The following is a 21,373-nucleotide window of genomic DNA, read 5'->3' on the forward strand; positions in this document are numbered from 1 at the left end:
TATATCTCTTGGGGACTCAAACGGCGAGGTCTCCCTGCAGTAGTTTATGGCTGTGTTACCTTTATGTGCTGCACTCCCTCCTGTTACATTCTCCATCATATAAAATAAAAATCCTGCAGGAATGGTGGAAACCCCTAATAGACACAGAAGGTGTACAGTCCTGGGAATTCAGCGCAGGGATGGTGGGAATCCCTCATAATGGCCACAGCAGGTGTACAGACCCAGGAACTCAGCACAGGGATGGTGGGAACCCCTTATAATGGGCACAGAAGGTGTACAGACTTGTGGACTTAGCACAGGGATGATGGGAACCCCTCATAATGGGTACGGAAGGTGTGCAGACCAAGAAACTCAGTGCAGAGAAGGTGGAAACCCCTCATATGGTGGGAACCCCTCATGATGTGCACAGCAGGGGTACAGAGCTGGGAACTCAGTGCAGAGATGGTGGGAACCCCTCATAATGGGCACAGCTGGTGTACAGACTGAGAAACTCAATGCAGAGATGGTGGGAACCCCTCTTGATGAGCACAGCAGGTGTACAGAGCTGGGAACTCAATGCAGAGATCTCACCAATACTCCCTCCAGCCTCAGCTGTGTATCATTGCTCTGGATAGACTTCCTGATAGTGACAATAGTGGACCATGCCAGTGCAATGTGTGCCAATAGTCTCTACCAGAGGCACACGTGACAGGGTGACAACTCATTAGAGCAATTTTGAGATAGGGACAGAGCACTGTCACGCTATAGAAAGTGTCTTAACTATGGGAAGCATGGCAGGATCAACAGGAATTATATGGTTTTTGTGTTTATTTTTATTTTTTTATGGTATTAGCCAATAGTATTATGGGCTTTTTACTGTATGTCTCGCGAGGGTCACCAAGCCCCTTTAACCTATCCTGGACCCTTTCTTGTGCCAAAAACACAAACCCTAAGGGCCGGTTCACACTGCGGCGCGAGGCGAGGCGACACGGCTCGCCTCGCCTCGCTCCCGCAAGTCGTCCCCATTGAGTACAATGGAACCGTTCTGAGAGGAGCGACTCGAGTCGCTCCGACTCAGAAAAAAGGTTCCTGTACTACTTCGGGGCGACTTCGGGGGCGACTTGCATTGACTTCTATGCAGAAGTCCTCTGCAAGTCGCCGCTGACCCCCCCTGCAAGTCGCGGCGAGGAAGTCGGAGACGCCTCGCTGCGGCTCGCAGTGTGAACCGGCCCTAAGGGCCGGTTCACACAGGGGGCGACACGAGGCGACACGACTTGCCGTGCCGCGACCTGACAAGTCGCCCCCGTTCTGTACAATGGAACCGTTCTAAGGGCCGGTTCACACAGCGAGGCGAGGCGAGGCGACACGGCTCGCCTCGCTCCCGCAAGTCGCCCCCATTCAGTACTATGGAACCGTTCTGAGAGGAGCGACTCGAGTCGCTCCGACTCAGAAAAAAGGTTCCTGTACTACTTCGGGGCGACTTCGGGGGCGACTTGCATTGACTTCTATACAGAAGTCCTCTGCAAGTCGCTGCTGAGCTCCCCGCAGGTCGCGGCGAGGTAAGTCGGAGACGCCTCGCCGCGCATCGCTGTGTGAACCGGCCCTAAGACAGCTCTCATTCACTTACATTGATTTCTACATGTTGTGCGACCTGAGGTGACTTGGGGCGACTTGAAGTCGGATCTGAGTCGCCCCTGGAAGTCGGATCTGAGTCGCCCCTGTGTGAACCGGCTCTATGTGATCTCCATCTCTGCACTATCATGGCAATCACATGGCTTTGGTGATGAATGGCTTTGTTTACAAACACACAGTGCCAGGGTAATAGGAGCACTGCATGAGTAATTCCTTCTTCTAACCAAGCTGATGGTCAGGGGAACCCAGGAGGCAACTGGTAATAAAAACACCATGAGACTCGAGGAATCCTGCTAATGTTCACAATTAAAAGCTGAACTCCGGGATGTGAAAATGTTGTCTAAATCCATTCATCGTGTATTCTTGCTTGAATCTCGGTGAGCTTTGTGTATTTCTTCCAGATCTGTCCAGTAATCCAGTGTAAGGCCGCGTACACACGGGCGGATTGTCTGCCCAACTAAGTTCGGCAGACAATCCGACAGACAGTCCGTTCAAAATTAGCATGAACGGACTTGACCACACATGATGAACAGACAGTCCGCCGAAAGCTTGCGCGATGACTGTCTTACGGAAATTCCGTAAGACTTTGTTCGTCAGACTGTCCGCTGAAAAAGTCCGCTGAAGCCCACACACGAGCGGATTGTCCGCTGAAACACTGTTCAGCGGACTAAGTTGGGCAGACAGTCCGCCCGTGTGTACGCGGCCTGAGACTTCCTGTAATAAAGACCGCTCACTGCTGCCCTCTCTCCTTGTGCAGGGGGACTGGTCTTGTCTCTGCCCCCCTCCTGTAGTTTTCTGCAGGGCAGCCTGTAGTGGGTGGGGCTGGCTGGGTCCCTCCCACAGCTTTGGCCAGCACACTGATATTGTCCCTGCTACTTTTACAAGGTAAAATCTGGGTTTGCAGCAGATTTTTTTTGCACACAGAATGGATTTTTATCCTTTGTGGCTATTTGATAACATCTCTAACCACTTTAACCGCCATTTTCCTATAGGCCGGGCGGGGGTTCCGTTATCCTGATCATATGACGTCTTTCAGGATAACAGCCGCGTGCGCCCCCCGGGGGCCCGCAGCCCAGCGATTGGTGGTGCAGCATGTTAGACTGACACACTGCAACACCGATCTCGGTAAAGAGTCTCTGACGGAGACTCTATACCACGTGATCAGCTGTGTCCAATCACGGCTCTCCTGACAGTGGGGCTGCGCTGATTGATTATCAGCGCAGCGCTCTCCCCCCCCCCCAGGATGGCCACCCAGGGCCACCAGGGATGCCCACTACTGATGCCAATCTGTGCCCAAAAATGATGCCAATCAGTGCCCATCAGTAATGCCTCCCAATGCCTCCTTAACAGTGAGACCCATCAGAGCCACCCATCAGTGTTCATCAGAGCCACCCATCAGTGTCCATCAGAGCCACCCATCAGTGTCCATCAGAGCCACCCATCAGTGTCCATCAGAGCCACCCATCAGTGTCCATCAGTGCCACCCATAAGTATCCATCAGTGGCACCCATAAGTACCCATCAGTGCCACCCATATGTGTCGCCTATCAGTGCCCATCCGTGCCACCTATCAGTGTCCATCAGTGCCACACATAAGTACCCATCAGTGCCACCCATAAGTATCCATCAGTGCCACCTATAAGTATCCATCAGTGCCACCCATAAGTGTCGCCTATCAGTGCTACCTATCAGTGCCCATCAGTGCCACCTATAAGTACCCATCAGTGCATTCTTTCAGTGCCCATCAGTGCCACTTATGAGTGCCCATCACTATTAATGCCCATCCGTGTCGCCTATCACTGTTGCATATTAGTGCCACCTCATCAGTGCCACCTCATTGGTGCCACCTCATCAGTGCCCATCAGTGCTGCCTTATTAGTGCCCATCAGTGAAGAAGAAAAGAAAGAAAAAAGTATTTATTTTAAAAATATTTGGTCTTTTTTTATTTGTTTGGCAAAAAATAAAAACCCCAGAGGTGATCAAATACCACCAAAAGAAAGCTCTATTTGTGGGAACAAAATGCAAAAAAATTGGTTTGGGTACATGTAGGATGGCCGCGCAATTGTCATTTAAATAGCGACAGCGCTGAAAGCTGAAATATGGCCTGGGCAGGAAGGGGGGAAAAGTGCTCCCTATTGAAGGGGTTACATTTTTTTATTTTTTATTTTTTGGGCCTGTAGTTCAGCCTTAATCACACCTCTCAACTTTCCAAAAGACCGAGTCTGAGAAGAATAAATCCATAGGCATTGGTGGGGCCAGGTACTGTACATATATTGACGGAGTGACTCGATATCCTGGATGGAAAAGTAAATATCAGCCAATGGATGGAGAGGTGACAGCGTGGGAAAAGCAAGACGATGCTTGAACATTCAGAGGATCTATGAGACTGTTTTTTATTTACAGACCAATGTGTAGCTTAAAGTTGTTTCTGCTTCTTTGTATTTTAGATACTGTGCACCCGTTTCCTTCCAGCCCCAAGAGACGGACAGCTTGGAAAACCCATCACCAAAGACTGGGCAGAAAAGGTGATAAATAAACCCCTCCTCACCTCTAATTGATATTTTATACTCAGTGCATTCAGTATTGATAAGAAAGGATTCTTTGCTGTAACAGTACAAATGCTGGAAAACAAGATGAAGGAACAGTTACAAGAAGGCATACTATAATAATAATGTATTATTGTTATTATTATAATTTGATGCTGTTTTTAAAAATTATTATTATTTTGTTATTCTACATATGCTTTAATAAACTTGGAATGATAAAAAAAAATATTATTATTATTAATATGAATAATAATAAACAAGATGCAGAAACATTTACAAGAAGGGATATGTTTTCTTTTATTTATTTTTTTGGTAGGTTTTTAAAATTACAATATTTAAAGAATTATTATGAAAATAATACTTTATCAGCATTATTTTGTTGTTAATATTTTATTATTAGTATTATTATAATTAAACAAGATGCAAAAAGAGTTACAAGAGGGAATGAATTTTAATTAATTTTTTTGTAGGTTTTTGAAATTCTAATAATTATTCATAGTTAGTTAGGTTGAATAAAGACACCAGTCCATCCAGTTCAACCTGAGTGAGTGTCTACAATTGTCCCTATCCCTGTACATTGCACACTCATGTTGGTCCCTACCCTCAAGGAGCCCATCCATATACTAGGGCCAATTGTGGACAGAAGCCAATTAACCTACCTGCATGTCTTTGGATTGTGGGAGGAAACCGGAGTACCTGGAGGAAACCCACGCAGGCACAGGGAGAACATGCAAACTCCAGGCAGGTAGTGTCGTGGTTGGGATTTGAAACCAGCAACCTTCTTACTGCTAGGTGAGAGTGCTAACCACTACACCACCATTCGAATTATTATTTTATTAAGAAAATAATAATATAATTTATTATTATTATTATTTTGTTGTTAATATTGTATTATCATTTTTATTAATAAACAAGATGCAGGATTTTTATTATTAATAATAATAATAATAATGATGATGATAATCAATAATAAATAGACACCCAAACAAAAAAGTAAACTAATAATAATAATTTAAGTATTTATTTATTTTGTGTTAGGGTTGGGATGTTTAGTTATTTATAATTATTATTTTATTTTCTTAAGGGTTAGGGGTTTATTATTTATTTATTATTACTTAGTATTCATTTATTGAAGTTATTTATTAGTGATTATTTTTATTTATTTGTGTATTTATTTTATTATTATTATTATTATTATTTTTATTTTTTTTTAGTAGTAGTACTAGTAGTAGTATTAACACCCTAAAAAAAAAAAAAAATTTAAAAAACATAATAATAATAAAAAAAAGAAATAAAAGCTAATGGAAACGCTAAAAAAGCTGAAATACCTAGCAACAAATGATGCAGCAAATAATAGTTTTCTCTATTGGCTAATAAAGAAACGCCAAAGCGCAAAAGCGCTGTATAAAAACGTGCATGCCGTGCATAAAAACGCTCGCCAAAATCATGCAAAAAATGCTCAAAGAAGCTACGTTCAGGTGTGATTGCAGCCTTATTTATAGCTATGAGTAAGGCTACATGCCGAAAAAGCGAAAGCCCTTGTATTATTTGCACCCCACCTGCAACGTAAAAAAAAAAATTTGTACTTTTAAAAGATCGAATTGCCGGCGTCTCTCTTTGTACAATATAATAGACAAACCTCTAATATTATAGAAAAATATAATAAATGAACCGATGCCCTTTCTAATTCATGCAGGGCAGGTAAAGAGAGCCAGCAATGGGCAGGAAACTCTGAAGACACAAAGAAGGTCAGGAGACGGAAAGACCCTCTGAGGGTGGCCAAGGTCTCCTCCGAATATCCTGGCCAGCTGCCGTCGGAGCCCGATACCTTGATAGAGATACTACAGAACAGAACAGTGTACAAGGTGTACAGGAAAGTCGTACAAGAAACAGAGGATCCCCAGACTTTGAGGGCTTTGGAATTACTTCATGCTCTACAGAGTGACAAAAGCGACCGAAAAGTGGTGGGATTGGAACAGAAGATTCTCGACCTGGAACTTTTTCACTTCCCACATCTGCAGGGACTAAAGAAACGTTTAACCCATGAGCTCTCCAAGGGTAAGATTACCAATTCGTCAATAAAAGAAGTAACATTGTTTCTCAGCTCGCTGTTGGATCCATCCTTCCATAACTTCTGGAGTGAGATGAGTGGCCGGTTAAAAGACTATGGTGTGGAACAGCCGGGAGATGAAGGGTGGGCAAGACTGGAGCCGATTCTTCAAGTTCTCACCAGCAAGATGGTCCTGAAGCGTCTTCGCGGTCGGAAGAACAACGTTGGCCACCAGGCACAGATGCAGCCAACCGTAGAGGATATAAGTGCCTTCAACCGGGCTCTCCAGCTTGCGGCCGAGGGTTGGCCAACTCCCGAAGTGCTGCATTTCTTGAGATATCTCCAGACGCATGGCACTGAAGAGAGACTGCCGCTACTTGAGAATAACTTACTCTTCTGCCTGGAGGTACAGAAATATAAGAATGCCCACCATGCCATGCCAGATCGTGGCCTGCTGAGGAGGAAAGTGCAGGTGGTCAAGGAGAGATTTCTCCCACCAGATGGAAACTCTGTCCTGCAGGTAGGTAGCCTTAAATGGTGATAGATTGGTGGGCTGAGTCATCCCCCAGCATCCAACCAAATCTGAAATATCAATTCTGGGTAGACCACTCCTCTCTGCACGCCACTTCCTCACTTCTGTAAAGCTAAAATCAATTTTTTTTTTGTTCCAGCACACTTTCCTGCTCCTCTCCGATGCATTTCACTTTAATACTGAGACAATTGCAGGGGGTTTTTGATGAAACCCTAGTAGAGGGCTAAGCACATCTAAGGCCGCGTACACACGGGCGGACTGTCTGACGGACTTGGTCCGCTGAAACGTGTATTAGCGGACAGTCCGCTCGTGTGTGGGCTTCAGCGGACTTTTTCAGCGGACAGTCTGGCGGACTAAGTCTTTCGGAATTTCCGTAATACAGTCCGTCCAACTTTGGTTTCAGCGGACAGTCCGCTCGTGAGTAGGCAAGTTGGACGGACTAAGTATGGCGCATGCTCAGAAAGGATTTACACGGCGGAAGGTTGCATTGCTGTGTATTGGACGTCGTATTTCTAGTCCCGTCGTACGTGCTGTACACGCCATCGCGCAAGCTTTCAGCGGACTGTCTGTTCGTCGTGTGTGATCAAGTCCGTTCATTCAAAAGTAGGAGGGACTGTCCGTCAGATTGTCTGACGGACTTAGTTGGACGGACAATCCTCTCGTGTGTACGCGGCCTAAGAGAGAAAGAGGATTTAGTGTGTGGAATTGTATTGGAACAAAAAAGTTTGATTTTAGCTTTACAGAAGTGGTGTTCAGCTTCACGTCATCTACATTAGAGTGTATGGGAGGAAAAGATTAGGGAGGAGTGAGCACCCCGCAAGTTAGGAGGGTAACAAGGAGCAGTACCATGGCAAATAGTGAGTACGTAAAGTGATACTGCTGCTCCAAAAAAAAGGTCTCCTTGGTTTTTATAACCTCCAAAATTGTATCATGTGCTTTTCCAATCCTGAGCATGGCCTAAGGAGCTGCCAGAAACCATGAAATCAGACTGAGACAGAAGTACAGTTAAAGAGGAAGTAAACCCTGATGAGTTTACTTCCTCTTTGATTCCCTGCAAAGGTAAAGCATAATGGACTACTATGCATCGCATCGCATCGCATAGTACAACATAGTGCATCGCATAGTACAACATAGTGCATCGCATAGTAGCCCATTATGTGTCACTTACCTGACACAGGAGCCAGCGAAGTTACCGCTGTCCCCTGTAGTCCGGGGCCTCCATCTTCTTGGTGGGTCTCACTGCTCCGTCGCTGTCATTCGGCGAAGCCGCAATGACGTCACTCCCGCGCATGCGCACAGGAGCCGCCACTCGCGACATATCGCCGTTGACAGCGGCGCACTCAGTGCGCCTGCGTGCCGCAGACAGTGGTGCCTGTCTTTCAGCAAATATCTCCTAAACCGTGTAGGTTTATGAGATATTTCTTGGACCTACAGGTAAGCCTTAATCTAGGCTTACCTGTAGGTCAAAGTGTGTTGTAAGGGTTTACAACCACTTTAAATCACATTTGTTTAATAATAAAAGTAAAAAGAACAAATGTAGTCAAAACATAGCCAAAGTTCAGTAACCGGAACGATAGTCAGCCAAGCAGAAGTCGGGATCAAAGTAGTGGAACAGCAAGCAGGATCTGGAGCCAGAAGGGATGTTATCAAAGCTAGTCTTTAACCACTGGACCTATATGAAATTTCTGTCCTTTTTTTCACACAAATAGAGCTTTCTTTTGGTGGTATTTAATCACCGCTGGGTTTTTTATTTTTTGTGCTATAAAGGAAAAAATACCGAAAATTCTGTAAAAAAATGAATTTTTCTTTGTTTCTGTTAGAAAATTTAGCAGATTAGTAATTTTTTCTTCATAAATTTTGGCCAAAATTTATACTACTACATATCTTTGGTAAAAATAAGTACAAATTGGTGGATATTATTTGGTCTTTGTGAAAGTTATAGAGTCCACAAGCTATGGTGCCAATATCTGAAAATTGATCACACCTGAAGTACTGACGGCCTATTTCAATTCTTGAGACCCTAACATGCCAGAAAAGTACAAATACCCCCCAAATGACCCCTTTTTGGAAAGAAGACATTCCAAGGTATTTAGTAAGAGGCATGATGAGTTTTTTGAAGTTGTCATTTTTTCCCACAATTCTTTGCAAATCAAGATTTTTTTTACTTTTTTTTTTTTTTTTTCACAAAATTGTCATATTATCAGGTTATTTCTCACACACAGCATATGCATACCACAAATTACACCCCAAAACACATTCTGCTATTACTCCCGAGTATGGCGATACCACATGTGTGAGACTTTTACACAGTGTGGCCACATACAGAGGCCCAACATGCAGGGAGCGCCATCAGGTGTTCTGGAGCACCCAGGACAATTCTGACATTTCTCTCCTACATGTAAAAATCATCATTTATTTGCTAGAAAATTACATCGAATCCCAAAACATTATATATGTTTTTTTAGCAAACACCCTGGAGAATACAATGGTGGTCTTTGCAACTTTTTATCTCGCACGGTATTTGCGCAGTAATTTTTCGAATGCTTTTTTTTGGAAAAAAAAAGTTTTGGGCTTAAAAAAAAAAAAGAAAACAGTAAAGTTAGCCCAATTTTTCCATAATGTGAAAGATGAAGTTACGCTGAGTAAATAGATACCTAATATGTCACTCTTCAAAATTGCACACGCTCGTGGAATGGCGCCAAACGTCGCTACTTAAAAATCCCCATAGGCGACGATTTAATTTTTTTTTTACTGGTTATATGTTTTGAGTTACAGAGGAGGTTTAGGGCTAGAATTATTGCTCTCGCTCTAACGTTCGCAGCGATACCTCACATGTGTGGTTTGAACACCGTTTTCATATGTGGGCGGGACTTGCGTATGCGTTCGCTTCTGCATGCGAGCACATGGGGACAGGGGCGCTTTAAAAAAAAAACATTTTTTTTTTATTGTTCATTTTACTTTATTTATTTTAGTTTGACATTTTTTTCCCCAAAAATAATTTTTTTGATCACTTTTATTCCTATTACAAGGAATGTAAACATCCCTTGTAATAGGAATATGGCATGACAGGTCCTCTTTACAGTGAGATGTGGGGTCAATAAGACCCCACATCTCACCTCTAAGCTGGGAAGCCTGAAAAAAAAAAAAGATTCTGTCTTTGATCGTATTAGCGATTCGGTAGAAGCACCGGAGGGCGGCGGGAGGGGATGTCTATGGCTGGGTATTGCAGGGTATCACCGACTATGGCTGGGTATCTCAGAGTATGGCGTTGCAGAGTATTGCATTGCAGGGTATTGGCGGGTGTTGCAGAGCATTGCAGAGTGTTGCAGGGTATTGGCGGGTGTTGCAGAGCATTGCAGAGTGTTGCAGGGTATTGGCGGGTGTTGCAGAGTGTTGCAGGGTATTGCAGAGTGTTGCAGGGTATTGCAAAGCGTTGCAGAGTGTTGCAGAGCATTGCAGAGTGTTGCAGGGTATTGCAGAGTGTTGCAAAGCGTTGCGGAGTGTTGCAGGGCATTGCAGAGTGTTGCAGGGCATTGCGGAGTGTTGCAGGGCATTGCGGAGTGTTGCAGGGCGTTGCGGAGTGTTGCAGGGCGTTGCAGGGTATTGCAGAGTGTTGCAGGGTATTGCAGAGTGTTGCAAGGTGTTGCAGAGTGTTGCAGGGTATTGCAGAGTGTTGCAAGGTGTTGCGGAGTGTTGCAGGGTATTGCGGAGTGTTGCAAGGTGTTGCAGAGTGTTGCAGGGTATTGCAGAGTGTTGCAGGGTATTGCGGAGTGTTGCGGAGTGTTGCAAGGTGTTGCAGAGTGTTGCAGGGTATTGCAGAGTGTTGCAAGGTGTTGCGGAGTGTTGCAAGGTGTTGCGGAGTGTTGCAGGGTATTGCGGAGTGTTGCAAGGTGTTGCAGAGTGTTGCAGGGTATTGCAGAGTGTTGCAGGGTATTGCGGAGTGTTGCGGAGTGTTGCAAGGTGTTGCGGAGTGTTGCAAGGTGTTGCGGAGCGTTGCAGGGTATTGCGGAGCGTTGCAGGGCATTGCGGAGCGTTGCAGGGCAATGCGGAGTGTTGCAGGGCAATGCAGAGTGCTGCAGGGTAATGCAGAGTGTTGCAGGGCATTGCGGAGTGTTGCAGGGCGTTGCGGAGTGTTGCAGGGGGTTGCGGAGTGTTGCAGGGCGTTGCAGGGTATTGCAGAGTGTTGCAGGGTATTGCAGAGTGTTGCAAGGTGTTGCAGAGTGTTGCAGGGTATTGCAGAGTGTTGCAGGGTATTGCAGAGTGTTGCAAGGTGTTGCGGAGTGTTGCAGGGTATTGCGGAGTGTTGCAAGGTGTTGCGGAGTGTTGCAGGGTGTTGCGGAGTGTTGCAGGGTATTGCGGAGTGTTGCAAGGTGTTGCGGAGTGTTGCAGGGTATTGCGGAGTGTTGCAAGGTGTTGCGGAGTGTTGCAGGGTGTTGCGGAGTGTTGCAGGGTATTGCGGAGTGTTGCAAGGTGTTGCGGAGCGTTGCAGGGTATTGCGGAGTGTTGCAGGGCATTGCGGAGTGTTGCAGGGCAATGCGGAGTGTTGCAGGGCAATGCGGAGTGTTGCAGGGCAATGCAGAGTGCTGCAGGGTAATGCAGAGTAATGGGGGTATTGCAGAGTAATGCAGAGTAATGGGGGTATTGCAGAGTAATGCAGAGTAATGGCAGGGTATTGCAGAGTGTTGGCAGGGAATTGAGGGGTTAATTTTCGGTGCGCAGCGATGTGGGCACTGCAGATGCAGCCCACATCGCTGCTGACACCGATCTCTTCCCCCTCCGCTGTACCGATCGGTACAGAGAGGGGGAGGGAGGAACCGGCGTCATAACATGACGCCGGTTTGTTTACAAGTGATCACTCCGTCATTTGACGGAGCGATCACGTGGTAAACGGCGGCGCTGAGCGGCCGTTTACCGTGATTCGTGATGCGCCGGGTCCTGTGGACCCGGCGGTCACGGATGCTCTCGAGTGCGCGCCCCAGGGGGCGCGCGAGAGCAGAATTCTGGGAGGCCGTTAATTAACGGCCTCTCAGAGTTAAACAACCGCCCTGAAGCCGTTAATCGGCAATGGGCGGTTGTTAAGTGGTTAAACAGGAACGCAGGCGATAGTTTTTTGTGATGTTGACCAAAGCAAAGGCAGAGAACCTCTAGACTGGACGGCTTAAGTAGGCAGAACTGACGAGCAGGATCATCAACAGCTGAGTAACTGTGGAGAGAAAGGAGCTGGCAATTAGCCGACAGCTGAGCGGCCAGCTCAGAGAAGGAAGGGCTGAGCTCAGCCCTGACAGGAGAGTGCTGGGCTTCTCCAGCTTGGAACTCAGTGCCTGTCCCTCCATGCCATTGTGGATGGAAGGAGATGGGGAAAGTGTCAGGTTTAGAAAAGTCAAGGCCCCTGCTCAGTGTCATTTCATGTACTACCGGGGAGCCACCCCAATCCTTCAGTTGTCTCAGTAGGGGGCAAAATGGTCTCAGTAGGGGGAAAACGCGTCAGTGGAGGAGTAGGATGAAGTATCTGGATGTGTGCTGCAACAATAAAGTTTGATTTTTAGCTTTACAGAAATGTTGAGCAGCTTCATGCTATGTGCATTAGCAATATCAAAGTTCCAAATCCTAACAGTTTTTCTTTATTCACTTGCCGACCGTATCACTTACATGTACCGCGCCAAGGTGGCTCTGCTGCACTGGAACATGTACTAGGTACGTGATTCGGCACTTCCGGGTAGGGAGGCGCACGACCCACCTGACTGTGCTGTGATTCTACACCGCAGATGCTGATCAAGGGGTGCCGGCCAATGGATGACTGCCAGCACCTGCCGATTGACAGGTAGACAAACAGGACAGAGTTTTGTCAACAAGGCAGAGCTCTGTCCTGTCGATGGGGAATTAAACTATTCTCTTTCCTCGCAGAGCGGTGAAAAAAAATCCATCACTTCCCTTAGTAAAAGCAGCACACACAGTACACCACAAATGCTGGCTAGGCATACATTTAACCCTTTGATCATTCTAGATGTTTAACCCCTTCTCAGCCAGTGCCATTAGTACAGTGACAGTGCATATTTTTAACACTGATCACTGAATTAGTGTCACTGCTTTCCAAAAAGAGTCAGTTAGTGTCCGAATGTTCGCCGCAGTATTGAAGTGCCGCTATAAGTCGCTGATCACCGCCAATATTAGTATAACAATAAATAAATAAATGTTCCAGTATATATCCCATAGTTTTTAGACACTATAACTTTTGCACAAACCAGTCAGTATACACTTATTGGGATTTAAACATGTAACAAAATGCATAGAGTGTCTTGAAAAAGTATTCATACCCCTTGAAATTTTCCACATTTTGTCATGTTACAACCAAAATGTAAATGTATTTTATTGGAATTTTATGTGATAGACCAACACAAAGTGGCACATAATTGTGACGTGGAAGGAAAATTATAAATGGTTTTCAAAATTTCTTACAAATAAATATGTGAAAAGTGTGGGGGGGGGGGGCATTTGTATTCAGCACCCTTTACTCTGATACCCCTAACTAAAATCTAGTGGAACCAATTGCCTTCAGAAATCACCTAATTAGTAAATAGAGTCCACTTGTGTGTAATTTAATCTCAGTATAAATACAGCTGTTCTGTGAATCCCTCAGAGGTTTCTTAGTGAGAAAACAGCATTGTGAAGGCCAAGGAACACACCAGACAGGTCAGGGATGAAGTTGTGGAGAAGTTTAAAGCAGGGTTGGGTTATAAACAAATATCCCAAGCTTTTACCATCTCACGGAGCTCTGTTCAATCCTTCATCTGAAAATGGAAAGAGTATGGCACAACTGCAAACCTACCAAGACATGGCCGTCCACCTAAACTGACCGGCCGGGCAAGGAGAGCATTCATCAGAGAAGAGCCAAGAGGCCCATGGTGACTCTGGAGGAGCTGCAGAGATCCACAGCTCAGGGGGGAGAATCTGTCCACAGGACAACTATTAGTCGTCTCTCCACAAATCTGCCCTTTATGGAAGAGTGACAAAAAGAAAGACATTGTTGAAAGCCATAAGAAGTCCTGCTTGCAGTTTGTGAGAAGCCATGTGGGGGACACAGCAAACATGTGGAAGAAGGTGATCTGGTCAGATGAGACCAAAGTGAACGTTTTGGCCTAAAAGCAAAACGCTATGTGTGGCGGAAAACTAACACTGCCCATCCCCCTGAACACACCATCCCCACCGTGAAACATGGTGGTGGCAGCATCATGTTGTGGGGATGCTTTTCTTCAGCAGGGACAGGGAAGCTGGTCAGAGTTGATGGGAAGATGGATGGAGCCAAATACAGGACAATCTTAGAAGAAAACCTGTTAGAGTCTGCAAAAGGCTTGAGACCGGGGCGGAGGTTCACCTTCCAGCAGGACAACGACCCGAAACATACAGCCAGAGCTACAATGGAATGGTTTACATCAAAGCATATTCATGTGTTAGAATGGTCCAGGCACAGTCCAGACCTAAATCCAAGTGAGACTCTGTGGCAAGACTTGAAAATTGCTGATCACAGACGCTCTCCATCCAATCTGACAGAGCTTGAGATATTTTTCAAAGAAGAATGGGCAGAAATGTCCCTCTCTAGATGTGCAAAGCTGGTAGAGACATCCCCAAAAAGACTTGCAGATGTAACTGCAGAGAAAGGCGGTTCTACAAAGTATTGACTCCGGGGGGCGCCATACAAATTCCCCCCCCCCCCCCCCCCACACTTTTCACATATTTATTTGTAGAACTTTTTAAAACCCATTTATCACTTTCTTTCCACTTCACAATTATGAGCCACTTTGTGTTGGTCTATCACATAAAATCCCAAGAAAATACATTTACGTTTTTGGTTGTAACATGACAAGGGGTATGAATATTTTTTCAAGGCTCTGTATTGGCCTACATTTATGAAGAAATTTGATTTTTTTCCATTGTTTCTATAGCCAAAATTAAAAAATATATTTTTTTTTAGTTTTGTTTTTTTAACTGTCGATCTTTGTTTGTTTAGAAATAAAATTACAAAAATAAAAAAGCCGCAGGGGTGATCAAATACCACTAAAAGAAAGCTCTATTTGTGGGGGGAAAAAAGACCTATGCAGCGTTGCATGACCGTTCAGTTTTCAGTTAAAGTAATGAAGTCGCTTTGCAAAAAATGTCCTGGTCTTAAAGGGGGGGGGGGGGGTAAATCTTCCGGAAGTCAAGTGGTTAAAGGAGATGCAGAGGCTGCCATTTCTGAAAATGCTATATTCCTGGCTGTTATTCTGATACTCTGGCTTCAATACTTTGAGAGGAAGAAGACCAAGAATTCAGATAAGGACTTCTGTGCTTCTTCATCTGAACACTTATTTTAGGTCAGCGATTTAGAAAATATAGAAGCTAGAGGGTCATCATAAAATCCAGGCAACTAACACTTTTGGTATGAAAGAGGGAGGGGTATAACCCTTCAGGTTTTTTTTTTTTTCACGTTTTCTCGTTCATTGAAGGACACAGACATACTTCATGACTGATGGGTTTAATGTCGCCACCTACAGGAAAAGGACATTAGGTGCAACCGCAAACAGGACTAATAGAGAGGGGAAATCTCCCTAACCGGGACACAGACAGTAATAAAAACCTGACAGGGGTTCAAATATCTCTTCATTCTATAACTAAAAATAAACAAAAAAACTTTTAATTATACCTATGAAAAATAGAAAACAAATCTTTGAGATTTCCGCCATCTTCATCCTGCAATGTTTTTCCTGAAAACTGACTCAAAGAGAGAATTTCACTTGTCGCCTGTCTAGGCTGCCCCGGAAATCCTGGAGGCGGCGCTGAAAAACACAGAGGCCGCTGCTCAGGCTGACCCGCCACCAATCTCCATTTTCGACCACCTCCGCGATTCGTTGTGTGATTCCTTGCTGCCGTTCTGGGCCGGATTCCGGAAAGCATGGCTGATCCGTTCGTCGGAGAGCGCCAAGAAAGTCCCGAGTAAGTTTGGCATATGTGTTCTGTTTTCAGTTGTACCCAGATTGAGAAACCTTGGGTTTTTTTTTTTTTTTTGGAGAAACTGCCAGCGTGCTGGTCAGTTTCCGAGGACACACCACAAACGACGATACTTTCCTTGTCCCCTCAATCCATGACAGGGGAGGTCCTCACTCCACCACCAGCCTGGTAACTGGACAGTGAAAGAGCAAAAGCAGACTTATAAGGTCATCTCTCTGTTCACTCTTCTGCCTCCTCCTCGCTCTCTAGTGGTGGCTGGCGGTATTGCAGATTTTAAAAACTGACCGTTTCTTTCTGTCTTCTCCGTCATCCTTTCACCTCCAAACAAAGACTGGGGAACTTTGGGTTCCTGTGATAATTTGCGAACATGCTGGTCGATTATCAAGGACCTACAGCCCTACACATTGTCCTCACCTCTGAACCCTGGTTTGTGACAGGAGAGGTCCTCGTGCCACTCCCAGCCTGGTAACTGGACAGTGAAAGAGCAAAAGCAGACTGATAAAGTCATCTCCCTGTTCACGCTTCTCTCTCATCCTCTCCCTCTAGTGGTGGGCTGGTGGTATTACAGATTGTAATAACTTTTCACATATTTTTTCTCCCCCCCCCCCCCCCCCCCAAACAAAGATCTTGCTATGTGTTGCTGTGGGTGTGACCCCTTGGCATTTTCGGTTATGTCCAGATAGGGGAACTTTGGGTTCATGTGTTAAAATTGCCAGCGTGCTGATCAGTTTCCAAGGATGGTAGTAATACCTTCCGCATCATCTAGCCTCCCTTGTCCTGTGCTCTCTGTACCCCTGAGCCATGACAGGGGTGGTCCTTGCTCCACCCCCCAGCCTGGTAACTGGACAGTGACTGAGAGAAGGCAGACCATTAAGGTAAGCTCTCTACTCTACCCTCCTCTCCCTCTAGTGGTGGCTGGCGGTATTGCAGTTTTCAATTAACTCTTTCACAGCTTTGTTCTATCGCTTCCCTCATCCCTTCTCCCCTAAACAAGAATTTTACTACAAGTCTCTGTGGGCATGGACTCCTGGCATCTGGTGGCAGCGGTGGGATATTAGCGTGTGCATGCTGTTTTTCTGTGTTGTATCCAGATAGGGGAACTTTGATAAATTGACAGTGTTCTGGTTGGTTTTTCAAGTACACCAGCTATACCTTCACCATCATCCAGCCTCACTTGTCCTTGTACACTCTGTGCCCCTGATCCATGGAAGGAGAGGTCCTCATTCCATGCCCAGTCTGGTAACTAGACAGTGAAAGAGTAAAAGCAGACAGAAAAGGTAATCTCTCTGCAGGGCCACCATCGGGCGGGGACAGCCCATACACATGTAGGGGTCCCGGGCCCCAACATTGGCTGGAGTCCCCCCAGGCTACTTTGGCTGCTCTACGGGGCTTCTTTCCTGGTCCACTATTAGGTTTACTAGTAATGGCAGCAATCAGAGACTTATAGCGGGACTGCGGCATTGCGGCGGACAAATTGGACACCTAACTGACACTTTTTTGGGGACCAGTGACACTAATAGAGTGATCAATGCTAAATAATATGAACTGTCATTGTACTAATGACACTGACGGGGAAGGGGTTAACATAAGAGGCAATCAAAGGGTTAAATGTGTCCCTAGGGAGTGCTTTCTAACTGTGGGGGAGGTGCTTGTACTGTAAGAAGACAGAGATCTGTGTTCCTGCTTAGCAGGAACACAGATCTCTGTCTTTTACTGTCACGGAATGGCGCTCTGCCTTGTTTGCATAGGCAGACCGGCATTCTGTCTGCCTTGGGAACGATCGGCGGGTCCCGGCGGACATCGGGTCCGACAGACCTGTTGACTGGCTCCCGCTGTGTCCAACTGTGTCCAACTGGAAGCTGGTCGCCGGCGGCGCGCGCCCCAGACCAGGAAGAGCGAAATCGTGCAGAGAGGCCGGCCCGCTGCAGTAAATGTACATGGGGTGGTCCAGAAGAGGTTAAAAAAAAGTAAGATTTTCTTCAGTTTTAATATCGTTTCATCAGTGCGACAGTTGTCCTTGTGTCACCATATTGGACTGACCCGCGGCTGTCTCTTTCCCCAGTGCTCCACATGCAGCAGATGCTCCGGAAACGTTTGGCATTGTTCGAGGTAGAGGAGATACCGCTGAGAACCTTCCACCTTCCCCCCGTCCCGCACCCCCCAGAGAAAAGACCTCCATCTGTACTGACCTTCAGCTTCAGCATTACCAATGGCATCACTTTAAAGGTATGGGATCTCTGTCTGCCAGTGTGTGAATATATAATAATAATGTGCTTGTGGTTGATGATTCTCTAGTACAGCACTGCAGTATATATCATACCTATATAAATATATAATAATAGTGTGTGACTGTAGAGGGACATTAGAGTGTAAGCTCCTCTGGTGCAGAGACTGATGTGACTGGTTCAGTGTTCTCTGTACAGCACTCTGGTCAGCGGCGTCACTAGGGGGTGGCTTCTGGGGCTATAGCCCCAAATCTGGGGCCCAAAGCCCCGAGTCTCTTACAGGGGCAATGCCCCCCCCCCCCCCCCCCGAGAAAGTAGCGAGTGGGCAGGATGGTGAGTGGGCCTGGCGGGTGAGCGGATGGAGAGACAGTCCAGGTCCTTGAGCAAGTAGCAGGCGGGAAGGATGGTGAGTGGACCTAGTGGGTGAGCAGATGGAGAGACAGTCCAGGTCTTTGAGAAAGTAATGGGGCGGGCAGGAGGGTGAGTGGACCTGGCGGGTGAGCGGATGGAGAGACAGTCCAGGTCCTTGAGAAAGTAGCGGGCGGGCAGGACGGTGAGTGGACCTGGCAGGTGAGCGGATGGAGAGACAGTCCAGGTCCTTGAGAAAGTAGGGGGCGGGCAGGATAGTGAGTGGGCCCGGTGGGTGAGCTGATAGGCAGGACGGTGAGTGGGCCTGGCGAGGGAGCGGATAGGCAGGATGATGAGGGTGCCCGGTGGGTGGGCAATTGAGTTAGTAGGCGGGTGAGCGAGCAGAGAGATGACATTCTCTCTCACTGCCCGCCCTCCCTCTGGCACCCCAGGGACACAATCACTGGCAAGTGACAATCTGCATCTTGTGGCAAGTGATATGGCAAGTGACAATGCCAGGAAAAAAACCACAAACAACGCGCCCCCCCCCTCGGGTCTTGGCATCATTTTCTTCCATGCAGCCGGTCCCCATTGCCAAAAAGGTTGGGGACTGCTGCTGTAGCACATCAGGAGGCCCATGGGGAGACCACAAAGATCTCCCGTGAAGTTGATAAAAGTGTTAAGACTGTCGCAGCTGGCCTTAAACACTTTCATCACTTTATTTTCTGGCAGTGCCCCTCCCGAGACTAGACTCTAGATCTGCCCCCTGGTCTCTTACTTGATGCAGCGGTGCCGTACTACCCGCCGTGGCAGTCCGGTTCCTGCTCGCCACTGACTGGCATGCCAGAGGTGGTTGGTTGCTAGGACCGCCCAGCGTCTAGCAACCAGCCGCGTGACTCCGCCTCTGGCACTCAGTGGAGGGCGGACCTTTCCTGGTTTGCAGTCCTATCCTGGGCTGGCTACTGCTCACTGTCTCCTCAGTAGTTGGTTGCTATCGAGAAACCACAGTTTGTCTAATGCTGCGCACACACGAGTGGAATGTCCGACAGAAAAAGTCAGACGGAAGCTTTTCATCGTATATTACGATCGTGTGTGGGGCCTCATCTGACTTTTTTTTTCTAAAATTCTGACGGACCTAGAAATAGAACATGTTTTAAATATTTCTGATGGAACCAATTCCTATCAGGAAAACCGCTTGTCTGTGTGCTGTTCCGATGGACCAAAAAACAACGCATTGCTCTGAAGCAAGTACGAGACGGAAGCTATTGGCTACTGGCTATTGAACGTCCTTTTTATTTTAGTTTATTCAGACGGGAAAACCGGTCATGTGTACACGGCATAACTCCGCTCCCTCCCAGTGTGGAACCTTCTCTGGGCACCCTGATGTAAAGAGGGGCTCTCTGGGGACCATGATGTAAAGAGGGGCTCTCTGGGGACCCTGATGTAAGGAGGGGCTCTCTGTGGACCCTGATGTAAGTGGGTGGCTCTCTGGGAACCCTGATGTATGGAATGGGGTCTCTGGGGACTCTGATGAAATGAGGGGGGCTCTCTGGGGACCCTGATTTAAGGAATGGGCTCTCTGGGACCCTGATGAAATGAGGGGGGCTCTAAGAACCTTTATGTAAGTATAGGGGCTCTTTGGGGACCCTGATGTAAGGGGGAGGCTCTCTGGGGACCCTGATGTAAGTGGAGGGGCTCACTGGGGACCCTGATGTAAGTGGAGAGGCTCTCTGGGGACCCTGATGTAAGGACAGGAGGCTCTCTGGGGACCCTGATGTAAGGAGGGGCTCTCCTGGGACCTTTATGAAATGAGGGGGGCTCTGATGTAAGTATAGGGGCTCTCTGGAGACCCCGATGTAAGGGGGAGGTTCTCTAGGGACCCTTATGTAAGTGGGATGGGCCCTCTGGAGACCCTGATGTAAGTGGGGGGAACTCTGGGTTTCCTGATGTAAGTGGGGGGCTCTCTAGGGACCCTTATGTAAGTGGGGTGGGCCCTCTGGAGGCCCTGATGTAAGTGGGGGGGCTCTCTGGGGTTCCTGATGTAAGTAGAGAGGCTCTATGGGGACCCTGTTGTAAGTGGGGGGGATTTCTGGGGACCCTGATGTATACATGTGTATGCCCGCCTAAGCGTATGACTTTCTTTACTTCGCTGCTATGGGCTCTAGCCCCAGATCTTTTGTAGACCGAGCAACACCCCTGACTCTGGTAATGTATATGTTGCCACTCTATGTATATCAATTCACAGATATTGCTCCAGACGCAAATAAACATTCATGTTTGCTCTGCAGGTGAAGAGCGAGGAGGGCAGAGAGTCGCAGACCCCCACCCCACCAGCCAGCAGAAAAATTTCCCAGATCGCTGTCTTGCCGCCAATAAACCGAACTTCACCGGACCAGACACAACTCAACACCAGCGAAAACACAGCCATACCGCAACTGATCTCTAGTCAATAATCTATGTTAACTTTGTACAAGTTTCCATTGACAAACAGCTATTCATTTTTTTTTTTTTAAATACATTCCGAAATTTTATTTTCACTTGTTTGTTACTGTATCTTCCTGATATTTTGTTAATAAATTCAAAACCATGTATATTATTTACGGGTGGAATTACAACTTACTTTCATCAAATAGTTTTTTTATCCACCTTACTACTAAATGCAGTTTATAAACACTCTGTGGAAAACAAACATAGGCAGCCAGTGCACTTATTAAATAACTGTGATTAAGCTGTCATCAGACAGCGCAGATCACAGACAAAATGTACAGAGCCAATCAGAGTGCCTCTGTACTTTATGATTGCTGTGAACCAATGGAGAGTATCCATTGTTTTTTTATTTTTAATAAAGTAATTGTCAAAAACCGTCTCCTGTCTTTATTCACTTTTACACGTTTTTGGTGAATGGCTAGGGATACCATGTACCCCGTACTCATTCACATGGGGGGGTGGGTTCTGGTTGTCCCCTTGTTAAAGGAGGCTTCTAGATTCTGATAAGCCCTCCTACCCGCAGACCCCCACAACCACAGCCCAGAGTTGTGGGGAAGAGGCCCTTGTCCCCATCAGCATGGGGACAAGGTGCT

At 46.6% G+C, this 21,373-nt stretch overlaps 1 protein-coding gene across 1 annotated transcript in view; it reads left to right on the forward strand.

Moving 5' to 3' along the window:
- Nucleotides 1–20,889, forward strand: part of LOC143986997 (uncharacterized) — a 130,030-nt gene extending 109,141 nt beyond the window's left edge. The window contains exons 15-19 of the mRNA XM_077485434.1: nt 4,058–4,135; nt 5,853–6,726; nt 15,522–15,705; nt 17,783–17,946; nt 20,582–20,889. Coding sequence (XP_077341560.1) covers nt 4,058–4,135; nt 5,853–6,726; nt 15,522–15,705; nt 17,783–17,946; nt 20,582–20,746 — 1,465 coding nt within the window. The 3' untranslated portion in view covers nt 20,747–20,889. The remainder of the gene's footprint in view (nt 1–4,057; nt 4,136–5,852; nt 6,727–15,521; nt 15,706–17,782; nt 17,947–20,581) is intronic.
- Nucleotides 20,890–21,373: the final 484 nt, after the last annotated feature.

The sequence above is a fragment of the Lithobates pipiens genome, unplaced genomic scaffold (genome assembly GCF_037356315.1).
Source record: "Lithobates pipiens isolate NorthernLeopardFrog02 unplaced genomic scaffold, aLitPip1_a1.2 Scaffold_18, whole genome shotgun sequence".
Taxonomy (NCBI): domain Eukaryota; kingdom Metazoa; phylum Chordata; class Amphibia; order Anura; family Ranidae; genus Lithobates; species Lithobates pipiens.